The sequence below is a fragment of the Siphateles boraxobius genome, unplaced genomic scaffold, assembly GCF_051911475.1.
Source record: "Siphateles boraxobius isolate OS27281-9 unplaced genomic scaffold, OSU_SipBor_1 22, whole genome shotgun sequence".
Lineage (NCBI taxonomy): Eukaryota > Metazoa > Chordata > Actinopteri > Cypriniformes > Leuciscidae > Siphateles > Siphateles boraxobius.
Window position 1 is genome coordinate 14,511,691 of NW_027508833.1, and position 24,666 is coordinate 14,536,356.

At 40.8% G+C, this 24,666-nt stretch overlaps 1 protein-coding gene across 1 annotated transcript in view; it reads right to left on the reverse strand.

Annotated features, from left to right (window-relative positions):
* LOC143746699 (kinesin-like protein KIF6) overlaps positions 1–24,666 on the reverse strand; it is a 203,184-nt gene that overhangs the window by 127,410 nt on the left and 51,108 nt on the right. Inside the window, exons 10-12 of the mRNA XM_077238694.1 lie at positions 23,429–23,532; positions 22,797–22,902; positions 7,232–7,382 (exon numbers count right to left, since the gene is read on the reverse strand). Coding sequence (XP_077094809.1) covers positions 7,232–7,382; positions 22,797–22,902; positions 23,429–23,532 — 361 coding nt within the window. The remainder of the gene's footprint in view (positions 1–7,231; positions 7,383–22,796; positions 22,903–23,428; positions 23,533–24,666) is intronic.

A 24,666-nucleotide genomic window follows, 5' to 3' on the forward strand; every position in this document is an offset into this window, starting at 1 on the left:
TTTTGTCAAACTGTACTGCTAAGCTACAACTGTCACCCAACCAAAATCTCTTACACACACACACACACACAGACACACACACACACACACACACACACACACACACACACACACACACACACACACACACACACACACACACACACACACACACATAGTTTAAAAGCAAAAAAATCTTTTGGACATTCATCATATTGCATTGGTTTTCATTTCTTGTCCTCGAACAGAGCCCTAATCTGTTTATTTTTTCAGTTACACATTCTACATTGATTAAAAAAGAAAAATCAAATGTGTTTTTATTTTATACATAAATAAATAATCTATCATTCAGATGAGAATAAAGTTAGTGTTAGTTCAAATTTGAAGGAAAACAAATATATGATCTGAAATATAGCACATTCATTTAAAATTCATTCAGGTTCAATTACCAAACATACAAATCTCAATGTAATTTAAAGCAAACAATACATTTAAAATATATGGGTTGTATGCTATTTTTTTATATAAAAAGATATATATCCAAAAAGACAAGGCCTAAACTTTAACAAGGGTTAAACAATCACTGTAACAGACACAATCACAATCACACGCACACACACGCACACACACACACACACACACACACACACACACACACACACACACACACACACACACACACACACACACACACACACACACACACACGTCAAATCACTTACATTTTAGATAAAATATTGACTTTTTTTCTTTTTTCAAAGTTTCAAGAGTTTTCGTGCACGTTAAGAGCCCCAAAAGTGCCCGAATAGTCGTTAGAATAATAATAATAATAATAATAATAATAATAATCCTTAGGAAAACAATAGGGCCTTCGCCTTTTCAAGGCTTGGGCCCTAATAATAATAATAATAATAATCCTTAGGAAAACAATAGGGCCTTCGCCTTTTCAAGGCTTGGGCCCTAATAATAAATATAATAAATAATCCTAAGGAAAACAATAGGGCCTTCGCCTTTTCAAGGCTTGGGCCCTAATAAATAATCCTAAGAAAACAATAGGGCCTTCGCCTTTTCAAGGCTTGGGCCCTAATAATCCTAAGGAAAACAATAGGGCCTTCGCCTTTTCAAGGCTTGGGCCCTAATAAATAATCCTAAGGAAAACAATAGGGCCCTCGCCTTTTCAAGGCTTGGGCCCTAAAAATGATTGGGAAGTGGATAATGACAATGACAACTATCGAGTGACAATGAATTTTAAACATATTTGCTCAGGTGGTTGCAGGGGGTTATTTTCTCTATCACCATGCAACATGATATTATTTTTATTAACAACACACATACAGTGTGCGTTTCTAACAAGTTAAGTTTGAGCTTTATTGCTCAGGCACACGTAGCTATTTAGGTCATTACTTTAAAAAACCTAAGGCTTTTTCCTAAGGCACCCAGGTTCACATTGTTAAGCCACTAGATATTATGCCTGGGCTTCACTAGCCCAGATACACATAAGTCAAGTCACTAGTAGTCTGTCGCCTTTTCGCCTTTTTCTTAGTTGGGTACAAATAATTTTATATTTAACAATATTATCACAACATTATTTTCCTGTTATCTCTGTAAAGCTGCTTTGAAACAATCTGTATTGTAAAAAGCGCTATACAGTAACCTAAAGGATTATTAGTAACACCTGTTCAATTTCTCATTAATGCAATTATCTAATCAACCAATCACATGGCAGTTGCTTCAATGCATTTAGGGGTGTGGTCCTGGTCGAGACAATCTCCTGTGCTGCGTTCCAAACCGCATACTTCCCTACTATTTAGTATGGGAAAAGAGTAGGCGAGCGGAAAAGTATGTATTAATCCAAAAGAGTAGGCGAGAATTACCTGGGTGACGTACCAATTATCGCGAGATTTGGACTTAAGTGCGTTCGAATGTGCCTACTTTCCTACTATATAGTAGGCGAAAACAGTACGTGAAGGAAGCAGTACGTTCGAAACATCAGTATTCATAAAAGAGTAGGGGAGAAGTTCCCGGATGGCTTACTGCTTCCGGCCCGATTTTTGAGTGCTCAACTGATGGATACTCTTCTATCCCAGGGGGCCACGCGAGAGCATACGTCATTATCAAACATCACGGAGATCAGCGACGCCGGGGGTTTTCAAATGTGAGTAAACACGGTTCCTTATGTGTTAAACTACAATAGAGTAGACGTTTTAACTGTTGAAGGTGTAAAGTAGTTAGACAGTATAATATAGTTGTGATTTTGCTGTAAAAACATGTTTTGTATAGCTAGCTAACAGGGGAGCTCTAAGAACACGTAACGTCTCTATAGTGGATTTACATAACCATATACATCTTAAACACGCTTATTTAAAATGTCTATTTACATCTGAAAGGAAAATATTGTAAGTATTGACATATTGCAGATGAGCACATCACAACATGAAAAAGACATCTGAGTGATGTATGTGTGGCATTATCATAGGATAGGATAACGTTAATTCACTGTTGTCAACACTGTTGACATTAGACTAATGTGCTGTAAATAAGGTAAATAAACAAATCTATAAAGTAACTAAACATGTTTTTATTCAGACTGGTGTGAGCACTGAGGATGAGGAGCCCAGAGCTGAATCCTGGAAACGGTGCCATGGATGAGACTGTCATAAGATCTCTCCATCTGCCCCTATCGCCTCAGATTGTGAAGCGCAGCGCAGCAACAAGCTCCGGCACGAACACCTCTGGTGAATTCATCAGAATAAAGCCGCAGAATGGGAACCGCTGTGTTGAGATGGCAGTAGGATGTGGGCTTCAGCGCCCAAATACATGCTTGTAGTTTGAATAAAGATTTGTTTCATGTGCATGCATTTGTTTATTGTGTGATGGTTACTTTTATTTGTTCTTTTACTCATTTATTCATGTTTCTTATTGTTGTCAGTATATAAAATATAATTATTTAATGTATGCATTAATTCATTGTTTGACTGACAATTGAGATGTTCACGTGTATTCATGCATAACTCATATGACAAAAATTACATTTTGCTTGTTTTATTAAATTATATAATTTTTAGTATATAAAAAAAGTAATATAATTAAGTATTGGTCAGCATTAAATATTATTTTGTTTAAGTTTTGGGGTGGGCTAACAATGCAATTCATTCTGAGGTAATATTAATTTTTTATGAGCGATACTTGCATTTTTCGAGTATAAAGTCAACAGTTTCTCCAAAGGAGATCTTCGAGCAGCGGCCCGTCTCCTTGTGCACTGCAGACAGTAAACGCAGAGGAAAACTGTTCTAGGTTGTGCTGTCGAGTTACTGATGTTATGAAGTGTTAGTGCACCTGTCGCTCATATAATTTAAACTTATAAACTTATTACATAAAGATCATGGAAAGATACTAGTTGTATCTAACAATGAACAATCATAATGACAGAACAGAAAAAATAAAGATCATTGGTTTGTGTACATCATAATATGATATTTATACACAGGAAAAAAGAACAATAACAAGGCTAAATATCTTTAAATATAAATAGTTCTTCATAATACATTAAAAAATAGTTTTGTTGTTATTGTCTGAGGGATGAAACGAGAGGTAAATTCATCAAGAAAAGAGGAAAACTTAAAGGAGAAACTTTTTGGGTATAAAATAAAGAAATTAACAACATATTCAAGAGATAACGATTTTGGGGTTTCTTAAAAAATCGTTATAAGGAACTGTGGGTCACATTAGAAGGGTTTAAAATATAACAACTTAAATCAACCCTAAATGTATTCACAAAATAAATTGGCAGCTGTTTCTTCAACAATACCACAAAATGAGCAAGTTTCATCAATATCAAGATATTTACAGATAGATGAATTAAACGTGTCGTTCATCTTTTAAGTTGTTGCGCTTGTGATAACGTGTCGTAGGTCACATGATAACGTCAAAATGGCGGATGATGTCCGGATCGCATTCATACTCAACGAGATTTGGCTATAAAGTACCTACTCTTTTAGCGCTCGTTAAGTAAGTACTTATTGAAATTAAGTACCTACTCATTGAGTATGCGGTTTGGAACGCAGCCCTGAACTCCAAACTGAATGTCAGAATGGGAAAGAAAGGTGATTTAAGCAATTTTGAGCGTTGCATGGTTGTTGGTGCCAGACTGGCCGGTCTGAGTATTTCACAATCTGCTCAGTTACTGGGATTTTCACGCACAACCATTTCTAGGGTTTACAAAGAATGGTGTGAAAAGGGAAAAACATCCAGTATGCGGCAGTCCTGTGGGCGAAAATGCCTTGTTGATGCTAGAAGTCTGAGGAGAATGGGCCGACTGATACAAGCTAATAGAAGAGCAACTTTGACTGAAATAACCACTCGTTACAACCGAGGTATGCAGCAAAGCATTTGTGAAGCCACAACACGCACAACCTTGAGGCGGATGGGCTACAACAGCAGAAGACCCCACCGGGTACCACTCATCTCCACTACAAATAGGAAAAAGAGGCTACAATTTGCAAGAGCTCACCAAAATTGGACAGTTGAAGACTGGAAAAATGTTGCCTGGTCTGATGAGTCTCGATTTCTGTTGAGACATTCAGATGGTAGAGTCAGAATTTGGCGTAAACAGAATGAGAACATGGATCCATTATGCCTGTGCAGGCTGGTGGTGGTGGTGTAATTGTGTGGGGGATGATGACTTGGCACACTTTAGGGCCCTTAGTGCCAATTGGGCATCGTTTAAATGCCACGACCTACCTGAGCATTGTTTCTGACCATGTCCATCCCTTTATGGCCACCATGTCCCCATCCTCTGATGGCTACTTCCAGCAGGATAATGCACCATGTCACAAAGCTCGAATCATTTCAAATTGGTTTCTTGAACATGACAGTTAGTTCACTGTACTAAAATGGCCCCCACAGTCACCAGATCTCAACCCAAAAGAGCATCTTTGGGATGTGGTGGAACGGGAGCTTCGTGCCCTGGATGTGCATCCCACAAATCTCCATCAACTGCAAGATGCTATCCTATCAATATGGACCAACATTTCTAAAGAATGCTTTCAGCACCTTGTTGAATCAATGCCACGTAGAATTAAAGGTACAATATGCAAGAGTTGTTTGCCGCTAGAGGGCGCTACATTCCAAACAACAACAACGGCGTAGCTTGATGACGATGTGAAGGAGTGTGGAATGATGGGAACTGTCGTTTTAAACTCCACCGTGGATGTAAATCAGTCAGACGGGAATCGGAAAATCATATTCATGGATGAGGTTATTTTTTTTTATAATGAATTGTTTTTTTTGGCGAGGGTGGCGTGGTTCAGCGTGGTCTGTAATGGGAGAGAGAACAGACGAGCGGGAAGTAGGTCAAGTGCAAATGACGAACACCTGTGTCTTATTAAGAGTGATCGGCGTGGAGAGACCGCTTATAAGCCGCGCACTGGAACAAGAGAGAGATACTGGAGAGAAAATTTGAAGCAGAGAAAGAAAACCGGTGGATCCGAGCTCTCATTTTTGAACTGTTTTGTGTCGTCGCGGTTGCCACGATGAATGCGCGTTGTGTGCGACTTTGTTTGTTTTGTTTTATTTTAATAAACTACGAGTCTCAGTCACGCAGACCCCTGTCTTCTTCCTTCATGACTCTTGAACCTCATCACACTTTTATTTCATTAAAATGAATTAACCGCAAGAAAAGTAAGGTTTAATACTAAATTGGTTATCATAGATGTTACTGTATGTCGAATTCATTATTGTGATAATGCTTTGCAGTTTTACATGTTCTAAACAATTGTTGTAAAAGTACATTCGAACATACCCACATCATTTGCCAAAATACTGATTAATCTTTATTTATAACACATGTTATATATTTATTTACATGGCCATAAACATCAGACGTGATAAACAATGTCAATAAATTAAACACAAATCTAAAGCAATAATACTTCCCTTACATAAACATAACTATTAACGAATGCTACATTTGGAAAATATAAAATTAAGCATGCTTTGTCGACAGAACCAGCTGCAATCGGTAAAGAATAACTGTTCCGTAACGACTGCACGAAACAAGCTAACGTTTGTAGCTTGACAGACGCTACAACTACAACTTCCGCATTTGTCAAGGACTCCACGCAGTACGAGCGGAAACCGAGGGTAACTCGGATATGACGCAATTGACTGGCGACTCCCAGCTCCCCCCTGCTGTAACGCCCCGTTTCCTTGGTTAAAATCACAATTTTCTCATGATTTAAAAATAGTTGGAAACATTTGGGATATTGTAAGTAATCAACTTAACAAAATATATAACACTGGCCTTGAGATTATGGGATATTGTAATGCAAAATTCTTACATATTGTAGCTTTAAGGCAGTTCTGAAGGCGAAAGGGGGTCAAACACAGTATTAGTATGGTGTTCCTAATAATCCTTTAGGTGAGTGTATAAATAAAGGTGACTTGACTTGGTCAAGCGACCAGGTACACACTGCAGTAGTCCACTAGTGTTAAGCTATTCGTCAAAGCAGGTCAAGGCACACCAACATGGCAAACTTGTGGTTCTTATGGCTCTCGGAGCAGCAGCAGTACATGAAGTATGTCGTGGCGATTGACCTGCCTGTTTTTTGGGGAGGGGCATCATTCATCTTGTCTCCTGCTTATCATATAGCAGCAGTGTGTTCAACATTCTAAAGCAGCATATACACATTTTGGCTTGTTCATTTTCAGCTGTGTTGGAGGCAATTTTATATATGCTATTTGTGCAGCAGCAGTATGTCTTACATGCCAAAGCAGCGTATTGGTGTTTATATTGGCAGTAGCAAGCCCATGCACTTGCTCTTGCAACAGCAATAATCTAGAACTACAGCAGCAATATCAGCAGCAGCAGCAGCGTAGTAGATCTATTATGCCAAGACCAAATACATTAACACTGTCATGTTCATTACCATGCTAAAATCTTTAGAGAGTTATCATGATAGAAAAAATATCAAGTATAACAAAATATATAAAACATCCAGTTATTAGATTTTATTTGCATACATTTGAATAATATTTTTCATTATTCATCATTTACATTAACCAGACTGTTATACTTTATTGTAAATAAATTTAAGTGTACCTACTTTTTTTGGGCTAAGAATAAAGCAACAACAGAGTGATCATTAGACTGTTTTAGCACCTCAGATTTATCATATTTAAATTAGTCCAAGTGAGACACAAAATCTAAGGTTTATAAAATAACTATATTATTATGAAGTTGAGTAAAGGATACTGATCTCGTTATCACGGTGGGTCACATTGTCCCGCAGCTTTTGGAGTTCAGCATGTGATTTTCTGTCCTCTTCATCAGATATCCCCTTTAAAGGAGGACTGCTGCCATTACTCACCCCATTTTGAGCAGAGAGTCTCTCTCGCACTTTCACCTGAAGAGGAAGGAAACTTGATTGATATGTAATACTTTTAAATTACATAAATAAAACATAAATAAATCAAACGTGGGGTGACACGTGTTACACGTGAATACACGTGTATTCATCATACATCATCGTTTCACAAAATATACGGATTGGCTGTACACACGAAAAAGCAAGGGTGTCGTTTTCAGATTAATCCACTCTGGGATCCAGTTTAAAAAAAATAGCGGTTCAGTCAAAAACGCCGGATCCATCTGGACGAAACACCGATACGATACAAACTTTTTACGTATACAACTAAACGCATCTCCGTGTGGACAGGGCCTCAGACACAGGTTGGACAGAAGTGTTCCTAAAGCATCAACATCATGATGCAACGTTGAGTTCCCTAAAAAAGTGAACAGCTTATCGTGGTGATTGTTAAAGGGCCCCAATTATGGATTTTTGAAAATGACCTTTCATGTAGTGTGAAACATAGCTCTAAGTGAATGAAAACATCCTAAAAAGTTTTAAATCTGAAAGTGCACCGTATATAAAGTTATTGTCTTTCAAAAGTAAGAGTCGACTCTGAGTCAATGAAATTAATCGTTTTTCAAACGAGTCATAAGCGGTTTCGCTGTGACATCAAGACGAAACATTAAAATATTGCCCGCGCACTTATTGCACACGCAGCAGGGGCAGTACCAGATCATTTTTAACGCAGGTGTTGAGGGAGTTCTAGAACATTGACAGGGAGAGCTGCGCTATTATATATATATATATATATATATATATATATATATATATATATACTGTATATACACAGTATATTATATACAAGACGCAGATACCAAGAAAACCAAGATGCTGTGCTCTACAATGTGAAGGTAAAGCCATTTTTTTTCACTGCCCAAGGACGAGCATGTCAAGAATTAGTGGTTAAAATTAATTTTTACCACAATACCACAGCAGTATAATCCTAAACTTTTTCTGTGTTCCCTTTGTTTTACTTACGACGGCTTCTCAAATCTTGGAGTTCAATGCAGGATAAGCAAACAACTTGCTCTTGAAGATGGTGTTCAAAATACTTAGTTTTGAGTTTTATATTGTGTAGATCTCCTGCTAACTGGCTAACTCATGTTCTCTATCCTGTCTTACTGAAATATGTCTGGTAATCAGCTGTGGGCCACTATTACATAAAACTGTGTCTATTAATGCAGATTGTCTGTCGTTCTCACTACTTTGAGGTAAGATTAAGCATGGAGCAAGATTTATGTTACATCAGTCATTTATGCTAGAGCTCGACTAATGTATACATTGCATTCATGCACTGTTATACAGTTTCCACGTGTTCACTGCAATATATTAAATAAATTAGTAAATATATTAGTAAAAGTAAAATAATCAGTTTGTTGATAGACATGCACTTGTTAATGCTGATGGTGAGTAAATTACAGTTGCAACATCTCATAATGTACCTCAAACTGAGTAGCGTATCACTGAGAAACGTCCTGCTCGAGTCGTCCTTGCGATGGAGGTTCGGGTTGAATAACTAGTTCTTCCAATGTTTCATCATCGGACTCGCGCTCGGATATGGTAAAATTGACGTCATTGTTTAGTTTTAGACACATTACAGGGTTTAGTTTACGGTGTAGGAAGCCTCAGGACAAGCAGAGCTGACGTTGTTTTGGCAATTGGCATTTTTGTTTTTTCGACACGCGGTAAACCAATCACAACAGACTGAGCTGTCTGGCCAATCAGAGCAGAGTAGATCGCGGAAAGGAGGGATTTAGAGAGACTGATTCATCTGACGAGTCGTTTGACAATCATTGAAAATGTGGTGATGTGCAAATGTATATTATGAGGAAATTAAACAGTTTTTTGACCTTTGATGCATGTAAACCTGTTGTAGGAGACTCCAAAACAACATTGGGAAACTTTAAAATAGCCTAAAAATAGCCTATACATATATAGCCCTACAGATTGTTTCAAAGCAGCTTTACAGAGATAACAGGAAAATAATGCAACAAAGTTTGTTTCTAGAAGAAAATAGTATCATAGTCCAGGTTAAGTAAGTTCAGGGATGGTAAATTTTTGTTGTAAAAAGTTATTAATTTAGTTAATTTATATATATATATAGCCGCTCTGAAGAAAACTGATGTCATTGTCCAGCTCAGTTCAGTTCTCATATAACAGTGTCAATGCAGGCAGATATAATAATGTCTAATGTTTAATAAGAAAATTAAATGTCCCCAACTAAGCATGCCAAAAGCTCTCAAAAGTTCTCCTCTGGCCAATGAACAGTGTATGATATATACAATGTATGATGTATGATGATTGACCTCAGAAATATGAATGACTATAGCCCTATTCGCACGGGATAAGTATTACCTGGTGACCTCTAGTCATTTGTAACAATTGCGGAGGTTGTCTGTGATCTTAATCCAGTGCGAATCAGCCATGTCTGTAATTTGTAAAGTGAAAATTCCCCCGCAAATGACCTACCATATTTTGCCGAACACCGAGGTCCTGTGATAATATTAGTCCAGTGCGAATCGGAATCTCTGTGATTTGGCGGGGTTGTTTAAAAATTTTTCAAGGATTTTGTTTGGACAAACAAAAACACACCAAACCAACAATTACTAAAAACACGCACAAAAACTGATTTTCAACAGGCATATCTGTTATTTGCATATCTCTCGAACCGTTAGTCAGATGGATTTCAAACTTGACAGGTGTTTTGCTACGGGCACGAGTAAGTGCATTGCCAAGTTTGACGTTGTTTGGATTAGAAATGCAAAAAATATCGGTAAATATGCACACAATGGCTTTTGCCGCTCTAGCCGCTGGCCACTTTGGCTCACACTGCACACTGAGTGGCCACTCCCCAAAATAAACATTCTGACATTAGAGGGTTGTGGTTTAAAATCTTAATATTATATTTTATTCACGGCCATCATTTGTAGTAGCCTATTCACAAACTGTTTGCTCAAGCGTAGCGTTTTCTCGGAGTTCACTGTGTAGCTGCTCCAGCCAAGGTCTGAACCTCCCCTGAATCGTCGCACTAATTCATTTGTGGATGTTAACTGAATCTGTAAGTCAGCTACACTGCTTAATTCTGAATTTTTATATTTTATTCTGGAGCGCTTAACGTTATCGTTTTCTCAGAGTTTAGGCTCCTGTGTAAGAGCATACAGTGCATGTCAGTATTTGCTTTCTACCATGCACAAATAAAAATGTCACTGAACTTTTGCTGTTTAATTGTAATAATGAGCACTCAAACACACCAAACAAACAATAACTAAAAACACAAAATTTGACTTTACCGAAGCGACATCTGTGCTCTCGTCGATTGCCAGTGAATACGGAGCCTCTCCAATATCTTTTAGCAAGTCTTTAAACATGCAAGTCTTTAAACATGCTATGACATTGCTGATAAGTGCTGTACATTTCGTACGATGGATGCTCACGTCCTTTTCAAAGGCTGAATTTACCAATTCACCCAAGTGATCAACTGAACTAACTGCTGTGTGCCAAGCTATATAGCTTGCTAGCTGAAGCTCAGCCATTTGATGTGTATTCGAAGGTTTTGACACTGTAAAACCGATGTCTGTTAGACGTGTTGAGAAAAATGGTTTGGCATTCCGCTTGTGTTTTTCTGTGCTTACATGTTGTAGGAGGTCTCCATGGTGAGCACGAATCTCCGTTTTACATTACCTGCACACCGCTTTACTCTGATCACCAACCACTTGACCTATCCAGTCTTTAAGTTGTTTATCGTTTTCCCAGTCTTTGTTGTACTTTTTGCCATAATTGGACCACTTCGTTGGAAGCATTGTTTGTAGAAATTGAAATATGTGTATTTATTTACCCTATCATAGCTTGGATTACAGTGTCGGGCGTGCCGTCTGCCTGCATGTTGAACGGGATTTTTCTCCAATGAGGGGGATAAGGGGGCGGATTCGGCGGAATGTTTTGACGAATTACGCCACAGCACTTATATGATTGCACTGATTGGCTATAGCTGTGAGCAGACAGTGTCAATCAATGTATTAGAGATTGAAAAAAAGTTGCTTGTCAGATTTTCCTAACAACCAACCATATTTTTTTAATACGCCCAAAAAAACGCAACCCGTAACCAGTGCTGTTTTAATGCGACTTACTAAAAAAAAAAAAAGCCCAAAGTCACGTATTATAAGCAGACTTGGCAACTATGGCGTCAATCAGAAAGTTGAAAGTAGCTCAACTTTATGGTAATGAGCTATGACACTATGACGCGGTTCAGCGGCAAGCAGCGGCAAAAGCCAGCAACCAATCGGAATGTAGACGTCCTTCGCGCTGGCTGATTCCAGAGAAACATACCATGTAAACTTTTGTTCCTACCAAAACATTAGTTCCGAGAAAATGGAGGAGAAGCTAGAGGAGAATTTGCGTCTTCTCCGCAAATACAATACAGCAGCACCAAACACAACAACTTTGCGATTATCCATGATCCATTGATAGACCTTTAAGAATGAGCGCAACTTTTATTTGAGATATTTACAAACGCTCGTTTCAAGCGGGAATGCAATTCATTTGCTCACATAACACCAATTTGACCAATTGCACTAATGCAAATAATAATACAAATAATAACAATAATAATTAAAGCTGCAAGCAGCATTTATCGGTGTTCAAGCAGTTAAGGCATTTAAGGCAGTTAAGCTCAAAAGCATCTGAAGACATTAAGTTTCATGTAGCAAGCATTTAACCACTGACAATTTTTTAGGAAATTTGGAATATCGTTTCATATCTATGCTGATGACACCCAGATTTACCTGCCTCTGAATAGAAAAGACACTTGTACGTTAGCGCCTTTACTGCAGTGTCTTGAGGAAATTAAGGCCTGGATGGCAAAAAATTTCTTATGTTTTAATGAAAACAAAACAGAGGTAATACTCTTTACCCCTGGAGGTACTTATGAATCGCAAAATTTTGATCTAGCTGAGTTGAATCCATTAGTGAAGTCCTATGTCAAAAATTTAGGTTTCACTATGGATTGTGATTTTAAACTGGACAAACAGATTAACTTGGTAGTTAAATCGAGTTTTTTCCAGTTGAGACAGCTCACCAAGGTGAAATCATTTCTGTCTTCCAGAGACTTTCAAAAACTCCTCCATATTTTCATTTCATCACGTCTAGATTATTGTAATGGCCTTTACATAGGCATTAGTCAGGCCTCTCTCTCTAGGCTGCAGAGGGTCCAGAATGCTGCAGCTCGCTTGCTGACAGGTACACGAAAGCGAGAACATATTAAACCTGTTTTGTCCTCTCTTCACTGGTTACCAGTATCTTTTAGAATTAAATTCAAAATTTTGATGTTTGTATTTAAATCACTTCATGGCCTCGCTCCCAGGTATATGACGGAACTGATTAGGCAGTACGCTCCGTCAAGAGCGCTTAGGTCCGCTGACCATTTGCTTTTAGTAGTCCCGCGTGTGAAACTGAAAACCAGGGGTGAAAGAGCATTTTCAGTGGCTGGACCGAAGTTGTGGAATAGTTTGCCCCTGTTCATTAGGCAGTCTCAAACCATTACTATTTTTAAATCGAATCTTAAAACTTATTATTACAGCTTGGCATTTGACGCCGTGTGAGAGTTCTGTTTTATTCTTTTATTGTTTTATTGTTGTACTGTTTTTTATTTTTTGTATTTTGGTCATGTTGGTTTGATTGCATAAGTATGTTTGTGTACAGCACTTTGCTAAACGCTTGTTGTTTTTAAAAAGTGCTATATAAATAAACTTTGACTTGACTTGACTTGACATCATAGATGTAATAGACCATGTTTTAGCATGATTTACCATGATATACCAAATTTTAGTGTGGTTTTCATGATTTACCTAGTTCCAGTATGATTTACCATGAATCTTGCTTGATTTACCATAGTTTACCATGATATACCAAGTTCTAGTATGATTCACTATGATTTACCCTCTTCTAGCATGGTTTACCACAATTGAACACATTCTAGTATGATTTAATATGATTCTAGCATGACTTACCAGTTTACCATGATTTACCATGTTATAGGATGATTTACCATGATATACCACATTCTAGAATGATTTACCAGGATTGTAGCATGATTTACCATGATTCATCACATTGCTAGCATGATTTGCCATGATACACCATGTAATAGTATTATTTACTATGATTTACCATGTTTCTATCGTGATTTACCATGATTTACCACATTGCTAGCATTAATGTGAAGTGTCAGTAGCAATGAAGTGATAAACTGACAAAAAAATGATTGTCTCATAATAGTTAACATGGAAAAACAAGTTTGCTTTAGTGCAGAATAGTGGTGAAAATCAAGCCTGTCAAAATGAAACCGAGCCAATTAGTGGTCTTCAACTGCCCTCTGCTGGCCATTATACTTATTAATAAAGGGTGTTCACAGGTGCTTTTGCACTCTTATTTTGCACTCTTATTTAGACAAATGCTTACACACACACACACACACACAAACACAAAGATACATTTTGTTGTTTTTTTCAATGCTATTGGGATGTGTCATTATGAAAATATACTTTAATGGTCTATAAGCATTTCACATAATGTCTTTGTAAACTATTAATCCGATTATTCAGCATTTATTTAGAAATATAGGACTACACACACACACACACACACACACACACATTCTGTTGTAGATACAGACATTTGAACTATGTGATGGAAAAACAAAATGTTTACTGCAAGTCTCCTTCAGGATTCACAAATCTCAATGTGCTACAATGGTCAGCAGCAATACTTCAATAGATACATTTTGACTAAATGTGAGTGTAAATGTTAAAATAGTAATTTTATAAAGTCTAAATAACAATTATAGAATTATATTAGTTAGTAGCATGACAAAATGACTATTTTAAACAGCAGGGGGCAGTAGAATACCACTTATTGGCTTAATATGCCATTATGTTCATATCATTTTCACCTTTTTAACTGTTATAGAGGCATATTTGCTCCAATCTGTCTGAAAATTGTCATGCTTATTTAGAGTCACGTGTTCTGACTTGTTTTTAAGAAGATCTGAGCATTCATTGAAGAGATATAGGCTTTCGGGGACACTTGGTCAAGGCCACATTTTGAAGTGACCCTATTAAAGTCATCCAAATGCAGACGTTCAACTTTTTCTGACAATTATTGATCTAGAGAGTCCAGAGTATTGTACTGCACTGGTTTTTAACATTATGATATGAACATTATATGATCATAGATGGAAAAGACCATTTACAGCTAATACAGGCAATTTACCATAGGAAATATATGGTTTTGAAGCTTTTTAACAGTTATAGCGCCACCTATGGTCCGATCCCCATGAAACTTTGCTTTTTTTTGCTCGTATATTGTCCGTCTTAAGCCAAGGATCACAGTGGTGTAAAAAGCTTGAGGCTAGGACCAACGGCCTAGGAGTTATGAGCAATTTAGTACTTTTGGTTGCTGTAGCGCCACCTATGGGCCAATTGGGGTCATACTCTGATAGGTTCTCCCCAAAAGTATGGTCTACCATCTGGCCGAGTTTCAAGTTTCTAGGCCTTACGGTTTGGGCTGCACGATGCGTTTTAGGGGAATTTTGTTTTTCAAATAGCAATTACAATATGTTTTCAGCACTTCATGCTTGAACACGCAATAATAATGGGACCTTTTTGACAGTTATAGCGCCACCTATGGTCCGATCTCCATGAAACTTTGCATGCTTCTTCACCATGTTATGACACATATGCTCATCAATTTTTGTGAAGTTATGAGTTTTTATTTATGATTTATAGGCTTTTGACTGTATTTTGCCACGCCCCTTTTCTATATGACCCTGTTACAGCCACCCAATTGCAAAATTTCAACTTTTTTTCGATAATTGTTGATCTAGAGAGTCCAGAGAATAGGCCTATACTGGTTTGGTTCCGATCGGGCGAAAAACCAGGGACTAGTTCGCAAAAGTAGGTTTTGGACAAAATCCGACATAACTTTTTTTTTGTGTGCTTAAATCGAAATCGGAGATATACATATTGTCCGTCTTAAGCCAAGGATCACAGTGGTGTAAAAAGCTTGAGGCTAGGACCAACAGCCACCTATGGGCCAATTGGGGTCATACTCTGATAGGTTCTCCCCAAAAGTGTGGCCTACCATCTGGCCGAGTTTCAAGTCTCTAGGCCTTACGGTTAGGGCTGCACGATGCGTTTTAGGGGAATTTTTTTTTTTTCAAATAGCAATTACAATAGGTTTTCAGCACTTTGTGCTTGAACACCTAATAATAGCTAATTATTTTATTTTTTTCCCGATCAAATGTGACCAAAACGGTTATTCAAATGCTGTCATTATAAAAGGTTTCTTCAATATATTGCTTGTTTTTTCTGTTTATTACATTTTAATGTTGTGACACTTCTCTATTCCCTGCTACGTCAGAGCGGTCAGAGCGGCCAAAGCGTCAACAAGCTTCCCCGTACTTTTTGACAAGCGTCCTTGGCAGGGCGGCCAGAGCTTCTTTGTCGCTCAAGTCGGCGGCGGTATGAACGTACAGCTTATCAGGAGCCACTCGCATTTTTTTCCCTGCGCGTGAAAGTGAGGACGTATGGTTAACGTTACTAGGCAGCATGTTTAACAATGCCATTTGGCCATGGTTTAGGTAGAGAACTTTCTACGTTTGTTGTTTTAAACTGAAAAATGAGAAGGAAGTAAAAAGAAAACATTTATTTAATATGTCAACAAAATATATGCAAATTCCGTATGTATAAGAGAATTCAGTTCCCTTTCGTTGTCACTCCGAGTTACGTCGGATGACGACGAATGGGGGGGTTTCGCTTAGAACGCCTATCGACTTCGAGTATTACAAAACGAGCCAATGGCAAAGAAATGCCATGGGTCTGCGTAATTTGCATAGCGTATCTCCGCCTTACCTCGTGGGTATAAAAGGAGGACGCCGGCAACAGGCAGATATGTTTTCGCTTCGGAGCCAAGAGTATTCCTTCACTCCACAGTCATCTCTGACTTCGCTCTACGAGACGAGCTTCTCTCTCCGGTGTTGGTGTGACGGCGATCTGCAGCGAGCTCACAGTGCCTGCTGATCTGTGCAGTGATCTGCCAGTGTGTGTGTGTGTCTCCCTGTGTGCTTCAACATCGCAGAGTTTTTTTCTCCTCTCATAAAAGAGCTCGCACGCTTTTTAAAGACGGCTCGCCCGTGCATTTCTGGTTGCAGCGGACTGGTATCGGACTCTGATGGGCACGAGCGCTGTCTAGTGTGTTTGGGCTTTGATCATGCTTGAACAGCGCTCGTGGGTGACTCGTGTTCTCGCTGGGAATGTGATCATCGCGTCATGTATAGGTCGAGACTCGGTGAACTCGCAAGAGTGAGAGTCCCCTCATCCACCCCCCGATCTTCGGCTGGTGGCCAGGGTGACCTGAGGGTTACGGTCTGGATCAAGGCGCCGACTATGTGTCCGCGACCCCAGGCCCCCTCTTCAATGACGGTGCCCGCAAGTGAACTGCTGATTCCCGCGAGTCTACCCTCTGGTGACCCGCGTGTTTCAGTTGAAGCTACAGAGGAAGATGCCATGTCTGTTGCAGCATCACTAGGTGGGTTTGAGTCTTCTGGAAGTGAGGGCTCGTCACAGCTGCCACCTTCCGGTGTGCATACGGCTGTGCCTGAGTCTGATCCGAAGATGACGACCATGCTTTCCTGGGACGATGGGTTTTGGGTAAGGCCGCCGACCCTCGTCCACGGCAAACCCCAATACCTCTCTTCCCGGACGTGCATGATGAGATCTCGAAGTCCAAGAAGACCCCCTTGTCTTCTCGTAACCGCTCGCTGATCTCATCCACCTTTCCTCCCCTCGATGGAGCCGCTGCCCATGGGTACACTGGGGTCCCCCCGGCTGAACGCTCTGTTGCGATGCTATGTGTCCTCAGAGTGCTTCTTCTCGGCGCGATCCTAAGCATCCGCCCGTGACCTGTAGTTTTTCGTCTACGCTTGTGGCGAGATCCTATAGCGCCACGGGACTGGCAGCCGCCTCACTGCATGCCATGGTCATTCTGCTGGTCCACCTGACCCAGATGCTCATGGACCTGCACGAGGGCGGGACTGACCCAGGGCTCTTCACTGAGCTGCGCGCCGCCACTGACCTTGCTCTCCGAGCGACGAAAGTGGCCGTACGCTCCCTGGGTCAGGTGATGCTCACCATTCTGTGGCTGAACCTGTCTGATGTGCTGGATGCCGCGCGGACCCGTCTGTCCGACATTCCCATATCCCAGGTCGGCCTCTTCGGCGGTGCGGTTGAGGGCTTGCCCAACAGCTGTCAGCCGCCCATGAGCAGACTGAGGTTGATTCTGTCCCGACGGCCCCGCCGTCTGCTCAGATCCCTCTGTCTGTACACCGCCGAAGGCGCCCTCCCGCGGCTCCCACCCCGCCCGTTCACCCGGGTCGGCTCTGGAGGCCGCGGTCGGACGCCACAGTCCTCTCCAGCCCCGCACCCCTCTACACGCCGGGTATAGCGGCGCTCTTGAGATGGGCTCCTCAGAGATGGGACTCAGTTCTTTCCAGGAGTTGGTAACAGGACCACTCCTTTCCCCGGGGGAGGGCCGGGGAAGAATCCTTATTCTCCAAAGAGCTGACTCTCCCGTCTCTGAGCACAGAGTTCTCGGACGTCACAGAGCGCCGCCCACAAGCCGTGCTCTCCTCGTCCCCCTCTGTCCCAGAAGTGCTTGACACGGCGTGCCGTCCACGGACCGCTTCGCCCCTGTCCCCCTCTGTCGCCAGACCCCTGGCAGAGCAGGCCGCCGCGGGACGACCAGCCTGGTCCTCCCCTGGCCCCCTCTGCCAGGGCGCGGTTGCTAACTGTGCCCCCACATCGGGCCGCTATGGCTACCATCACTTCCGCTAGGGCGTCGTCCACGTGACACGTCTATGCGTTGAAGTGGAACCTCTTCGTCAGCTGGTGCTCTTCTCACCGAGAAGACCCCCGGAGATGCTCGATCAGCGTTGTGCTTTCCTTCCTTCAACAGGGGCTGGAGCGAAGGCTGTCTCCCTCCACCCTGAAGGTCTACGTTGCCGCTATTGCCGCACACCATGACCTCATCGAAGGTAAGTCGGTGGGGAAGCACGACCTGGTTATCAGGTTCCTGAGAGGAGCGAGGAGACTAAATCCGCCTCGCCCTCCTCTCGTTCCCTCTTCGGACCTCTCAGTGGTTCTAACTGCCCTGAAGAGTGCTCCATTTGAGCCCCTGCAATCAGTCGAGCTTAAATTCCTGTCTATGAAGACAGCGCTCCTGGTTGCACTGGCCTCCATCAAGAGGATAGGGGACCTGCACGCATTCTCCGTTGACGAAGCGTGCCTGGAGTTCGGGCCGGCTTACTCTCACGTGATCCTGAGACCCCGGCCTGGATACGTGCCCAAGGTTCCCACCACTCCCTTCCGGGACAAGGTGGTGAACCTGCAAGCGCTGCCCCTGGAGGAGGCAGACCCAGCCTTGCACTGCTCTGTCCAGTACGCGCTCTCCGCACCTATGTAGACAGGACGCAGTGTTTCAGGACCTCAGACCAGCTCTTTGTCTGTTATGGTGGGAAGCTGAAGGGAAAGGCTCTCTCAAAGCAAAGGTTGTCTCACTGGATAGTGGACGCCATTGCTTTGGCATACCAGCAGCAAGGTCGACCGTGCCCCCTTGGTGTGACTGCCCACTCCACCCAGAGTGTGGCATCCTCTTGGGCTCTAGCGCATGCCGCCTCGCTAACAGACATCTGCAGAGCTGCAGGCTGGGCGACACAACACATTCGCCAGATTCTATAATCTCCGAGTGGAGCCAGTGTCCTCTCGTGTACTCGCTCCAACCAGCTAGTACCGGACCCGCTCAGGTGTCTTCGCTTGCTCGCCATTCCACTCCACGGACTGGATACGTGCGATATTCTCCTCAGGTGAGCTTCCCCGAAAGCCCTGAGCTACTCCAGCACTCTTGACGTCGGCGCCAGTGTCTATTGCCTGCGCGTCGGCTAGGTGCCTCCCGTGTGCATGGTCCCTCCTCTGAGCGACCCCCACATGTGTATTTCCACTGTAAGCCTCTTTGAGCATGTGTCTTTCCCTTGGCAAGCCACCTTGCCACCCCTGGGGTTGAAATATTCCACCTGCGGCTGGACACCCCAGTGTTCTCCATATGTCTCCTTCGGGTCATATGTGTATTCTCTAAGTCCCCCCCTCTGGGTTGGCAGTAATTGCATATTTCCCCTAAACTTTGGGATATGCTCCCCAGTGTACCTTGGTATTCCTGTGCTAAATAGGAGTCCTTCGTCCGTGCCAGTCTCACGACAGGGATCTCAGATTTACGCAGGACACTGGAAGACAGCTGAGAAAGTGGCGTGATTAGACTAGTAACCCCATTCGTCGTCATCCGACGTAACTCGGAGTGACAATGAAAGGGAACGTCTCGGTTACGTATGTAACCCTCGTTCCCTGAGTAGGGAACGGCGACGTTACGTCTTCCTGCCACTTTCCGCTGTACCGCGGGGATCGCCTGAGCTCAGTCTTGGCTCCTCAGCGAAGAAACATATCTGCCTGTTGCCGGCGCCCTCCTTTTATACCCACGAGGTAAGGCGGAGATACGCTATGCAAATTCCGCAGACCCATGGCATTTCTTTGCCATTGGCTCGTTTTGTAATACTCGAAGTCGATAGGCGTTCTAAGCGAAACCCCCCCATTCGTCGTCATCCGACGTAACGTCTCTGTTCCCTACTCAGGGAACGAGGGTTACATACGTAACCGAGACGTTTTCATGTGTAAATTCCGTGATTCCGTCCGCGTTTTCCGCATCGCGAAAATCATAGGGCCCTACAACATAGGCCCCTGGCTTCAGTGTAAGCCAAAACAAATTAAGTGAATATTGTTTCTCTGTAGTCTCTGTAGAAACTCGTAACTTAGAGCGTAAATGGAAACAAACTAATTTAGAGGTCTTTAGAATCGCGTGGAAAGACAGTATGTCACGTTATAAAAAGGCTCTAAAAGCAGCCAGGGCTGAGCTTCTCCGCAAACTAATAGAAAATAACCAAAATAATCCAAGGTTTTTATTCAACACCGTGGCTAGACTAACAAATAAACAAACATCACCAGAGCAAAATATTCCATTACAATATAGTAGTAATGATTTTATGAATTACTTCAATGAGAAAATAGAAAGCATCCGAAACACAATTGTAAATATACAATCCTCTATGATGTCTTATGATTCAGCCTCAATTATGGCCCCTCTAGAACAACTACACCGCTTTACAACTATAGGACATGAAAAGCTAAATAAACTTATCATTGCATCTAAACCAACAACATGTTTATTAGATCCAATACCCACTAAACTACTGAAAGAAGTGTTACCTGTAGTCGAAGAGCCTCTTCTTAATATTATTAACTCGTCTTTATTTTTAGGTCATGTTCCAAAAATATTCAAGCTGGCAGTAATAAAACCTCTCATTAAGAAACCGCAATTAGATCCAAATAACTTAGCAAATTACAGACCCATCTCAAATCTTCCATTTATGTCTAAAATACTAGAAAAAATTGTGTCCGCTCAATTGTGCTCTTTCTTACAAGAAAATGATATCTATGAAAAATTCCAGTCGGGATTCAGACCGCATCATAGCACAGAAACTGCGCTAGTTAAAATTACAAATGATTTACTTTTAGCTTCTGACCAAGGCTGTATCTCAATACTAGTTCTACTCGATCTTAGTGCTGCGTTCGATACTATCGATCATAAAATACTCTTGGATCGACTACAAAACTACACTGGTGTTCAGGGACAGGCATTAAGCTGGTTTAGATCGTACTTATCAGACCGTTACCATTTTGTTTGTTTAAATGGGGAAAAATCAAAGATAACGTCAGTAGACTATGGAGTGCCGCAAGGATCGGTGTTAGGCCCTCTGCTATTCTCAATATATATGCTGCCACTTGGTAATATTATAAGAAAACATGGAATTAATTTCCACTGTTATGCTGATGACACTCAATTATATATCTCATCACGACCAGATGAAAACACTAACTTATCTAAATTGACAGAGTGTCTAAATGATATAAAATGCTGGATGACGTGTAATTTCCTGCTATTAAATTCAGATAAAACGGAGGTACTACTTATTGGTCCGAAAAACTACCCACAAAATCCCTTACAATACAACTTTAATTTAGAAGGATGTCCTGTTACTTTATCCACTACAGTAAAAGACCTGGGTGTTATACTAGACCGCAACTTGACTTTCGAAAATCATATTTCATATATTACAAGAACAGCCTTTTTCCACCTTAGAAACATTGCTAAGCTACGCAACATGCTATCTGTTTCTGATGCAGAAAAGTTAGTTCATGCATTCATGACCTCGAGACTAGATTACTGTAATGCTTTATTAGCTGGCTGTCCTGCATCCTCAATCAACAAGCTACAGTTAGTGCAAAATGCAGCTGCTAGAGTTCTTACTAGATCAAGAAAATATGATCATATAACACCTATTTTATCATCTCTACACTGGTTACCTATTAAGTTACGTATCAATTACAAAGTATTCCTACTGACCTATAAAGCCCTAAATGGTTTAGCTCCTGTGTATTTAACAGACCTTCTATCGCCATACAATCCATCGCGCTCTTTAAGATCACTAAATTCGAGGCTTCTGGTCATTCCTAGGATATCTAAGTCCACTAAAGGAGGGAGGGCGTTCTCGCATTTAGCTCCTAAACTCTGGAATAGCCTTCCTGATATTGTACGAGACTCAGACTCGCTGTCCCAGTTTAAAACTAGATTAAAGACGCATCTCTTTAACCAAGCATTCACTTAATGCTTAACCTTTGATACTACTGCTGAATCAGTTCGAATGCATTAACATTATGAACATCAGCTATGCTAATTATTTCCCATCTGCCTTTCTGCTGTTATCTCGGGACGCTAGCCCCGAGGTAAATAGCGTTCGTCAGCTCCAGTTTGTATCCAGCCTCTAACGGAGACTTCAGATGCCCCAACGCCTGTGAAGAGACGACTCGACGCCTGTGAAGAGACGACTCAAAGCCGGCGATATGTTATGCCATAAATTAATACTTGATTAACTAACTATATTTTTCTATGTACATTTCCGAAATGCAATTTCTGTAAAGCTGCTTTGAGACAATGTGTATTGTGAAAAGCGCTATACAAATAAATTTGAATTGAATTGAATTGAATAGTCTGCATGCCTTGGAAGTAAAACTTGTGGGGAAATCTATTTTTCAAACCATCCTCTTGCTTAAAGTTTAGTGAACAGAAACTAAAATAACATAATTTTTACAGTTTTTTACAGACAAAACAAAAAGCCAATATTAAATAATAATGTTGAGGAAAGACTAGAGAGAAAGCACACACACACAAAATATAATCACAAAAAGCTTGTACCTTTAGCAGAAAGAAACAAAAGTGGATTTTCCTCATATCAGGCCCCAGGTCTAATGTTACTTCATTGTCAGGGTCTTCCAGATACACATTTACTTGCTCTTCCAACCTACAAAACAGGAAAAAACTAATGCCTCCTACTGTTAAACACTAAAAGGCATTAACACATATAAGAAAGCAAACTGCAACAACAAAACAATATGAATTCATTAATTTTCAATGTGAATTGGCTGTTTAAGGTGGCATGAGCAACAACTACCATAGGCTGTGTGACTTGAGTATATCCGGCGACGTAGCAAAATTGAAGAAATTGTAAAAAAGGAACAACTGTTTTGCTGCCAAACTGTATTGGTTTGTGGTTGCTCATTGTTCTAGTATTTTCTGTTCCGTGCGATTAGATCCACAGCAACCATTACAACTAGCCAATGTCAAGTTAATTATTTAGTCTTCTGTATTTATGGAAAATATTTCAGTGTGCTGTTAACTGCTGAGACCCAATTAATCCAAATCGTGGACAAATTATTTATTCTGATCTATTATCTCACATGCTCAAAAAACAGTGCCATCAGTAATCTCAATTCATTATTAGTTTATGTTTTAACGGACTGAGAATTGAGGAATTGATGGGTACATACTGCTGGATCTCTTCTTGGTTTAACTTATCACTTCTTTGTTCTCCAGTCACTAGAGCCAGCTCTTCCTTCAAAGACCGAATCTCCTTCTTCAAACGGACAATCATCTTCCAGACAAACAACAAACATTTCAGCAGCATAAATAGCGGGCGCATCACACATTAAATATAACGTTGTCAAAATAGTTCCAGTTCACATGGCTATGCGGAAGAGATAAAAACAATTATGTATTATACATTTTTAAGGCCAGACAAGTAATTTGTTGAGGTCAATTTGTAAAGAAAGACTACACATCTGCGCACATATATATTCAAACGCGCATAACTATAGACTAAACAATGTGCACGCTGTCAGTGTTTTCACAGATTCGTGTGGTGAAGTTTGTAACTTTTTTCAAAAATTTTCAAGGCTTGCACCTTGGAACATATTACAAGGTTTTTTCTTTTTTTTTTCTTTAACCTTTATTTAACCAGGTAGGTCAGTTGAGAACAAGTTCTCATTTACAACTGGGACCTGGCCAAGACAAAGCAGTGCGACAAAAACAACACAGAGTTACACATGGGAAATAAACAAACGTACAGTCCATAACACAATAGAAAATCTATATACAAAGTGCAAATGTATTGCAAAATGCAGTAAGGTTAGGAAGATAGGATAATAAATAGGCCATGGTGGCAAAATAAATTACAGATTAGCATTAAAACAAGAATGATGGAATGTGCAAGACATACAAATAGAGATACTGGACTGCAACATGAGCGGAAGTAAAAAATAAATAAATAAATAAAAAATGTGAAAATATTAAATATTACACATGGGGATGAGGAAGTAGGGTGGGTTATTTACAGGACGACTACATACAGTGATCGATAAGCAGACATTATTAGGAACACCTGTTCAATTTCTCATTAATGCAATTACCTAATCAACCAATCACATGGCAGTTGCTTCAATGCATTTAGAGGTGTGGTCCTGGTCAAGACAATCTCCTGAACTCCAAACTGAATGTCAGAATGGGAAAGAAAGGTGATTTAAGCAATTTTGAGGGTGGCATGGTTGTTGGTGCCAGAGGTGCCGGTCTGATTATTTCACAATCTGCTCAGTTACAAACCACAACAAGCACAACCTTGAGGCAGATGGGCTACAACAGCAGAAGACCCCACCGGGTACCACTCATCTCCACTACAAATAGGAAAAAGAGGCTACAATTTGCAAGAGCTCCGCAAAATTGGACAGTTGAA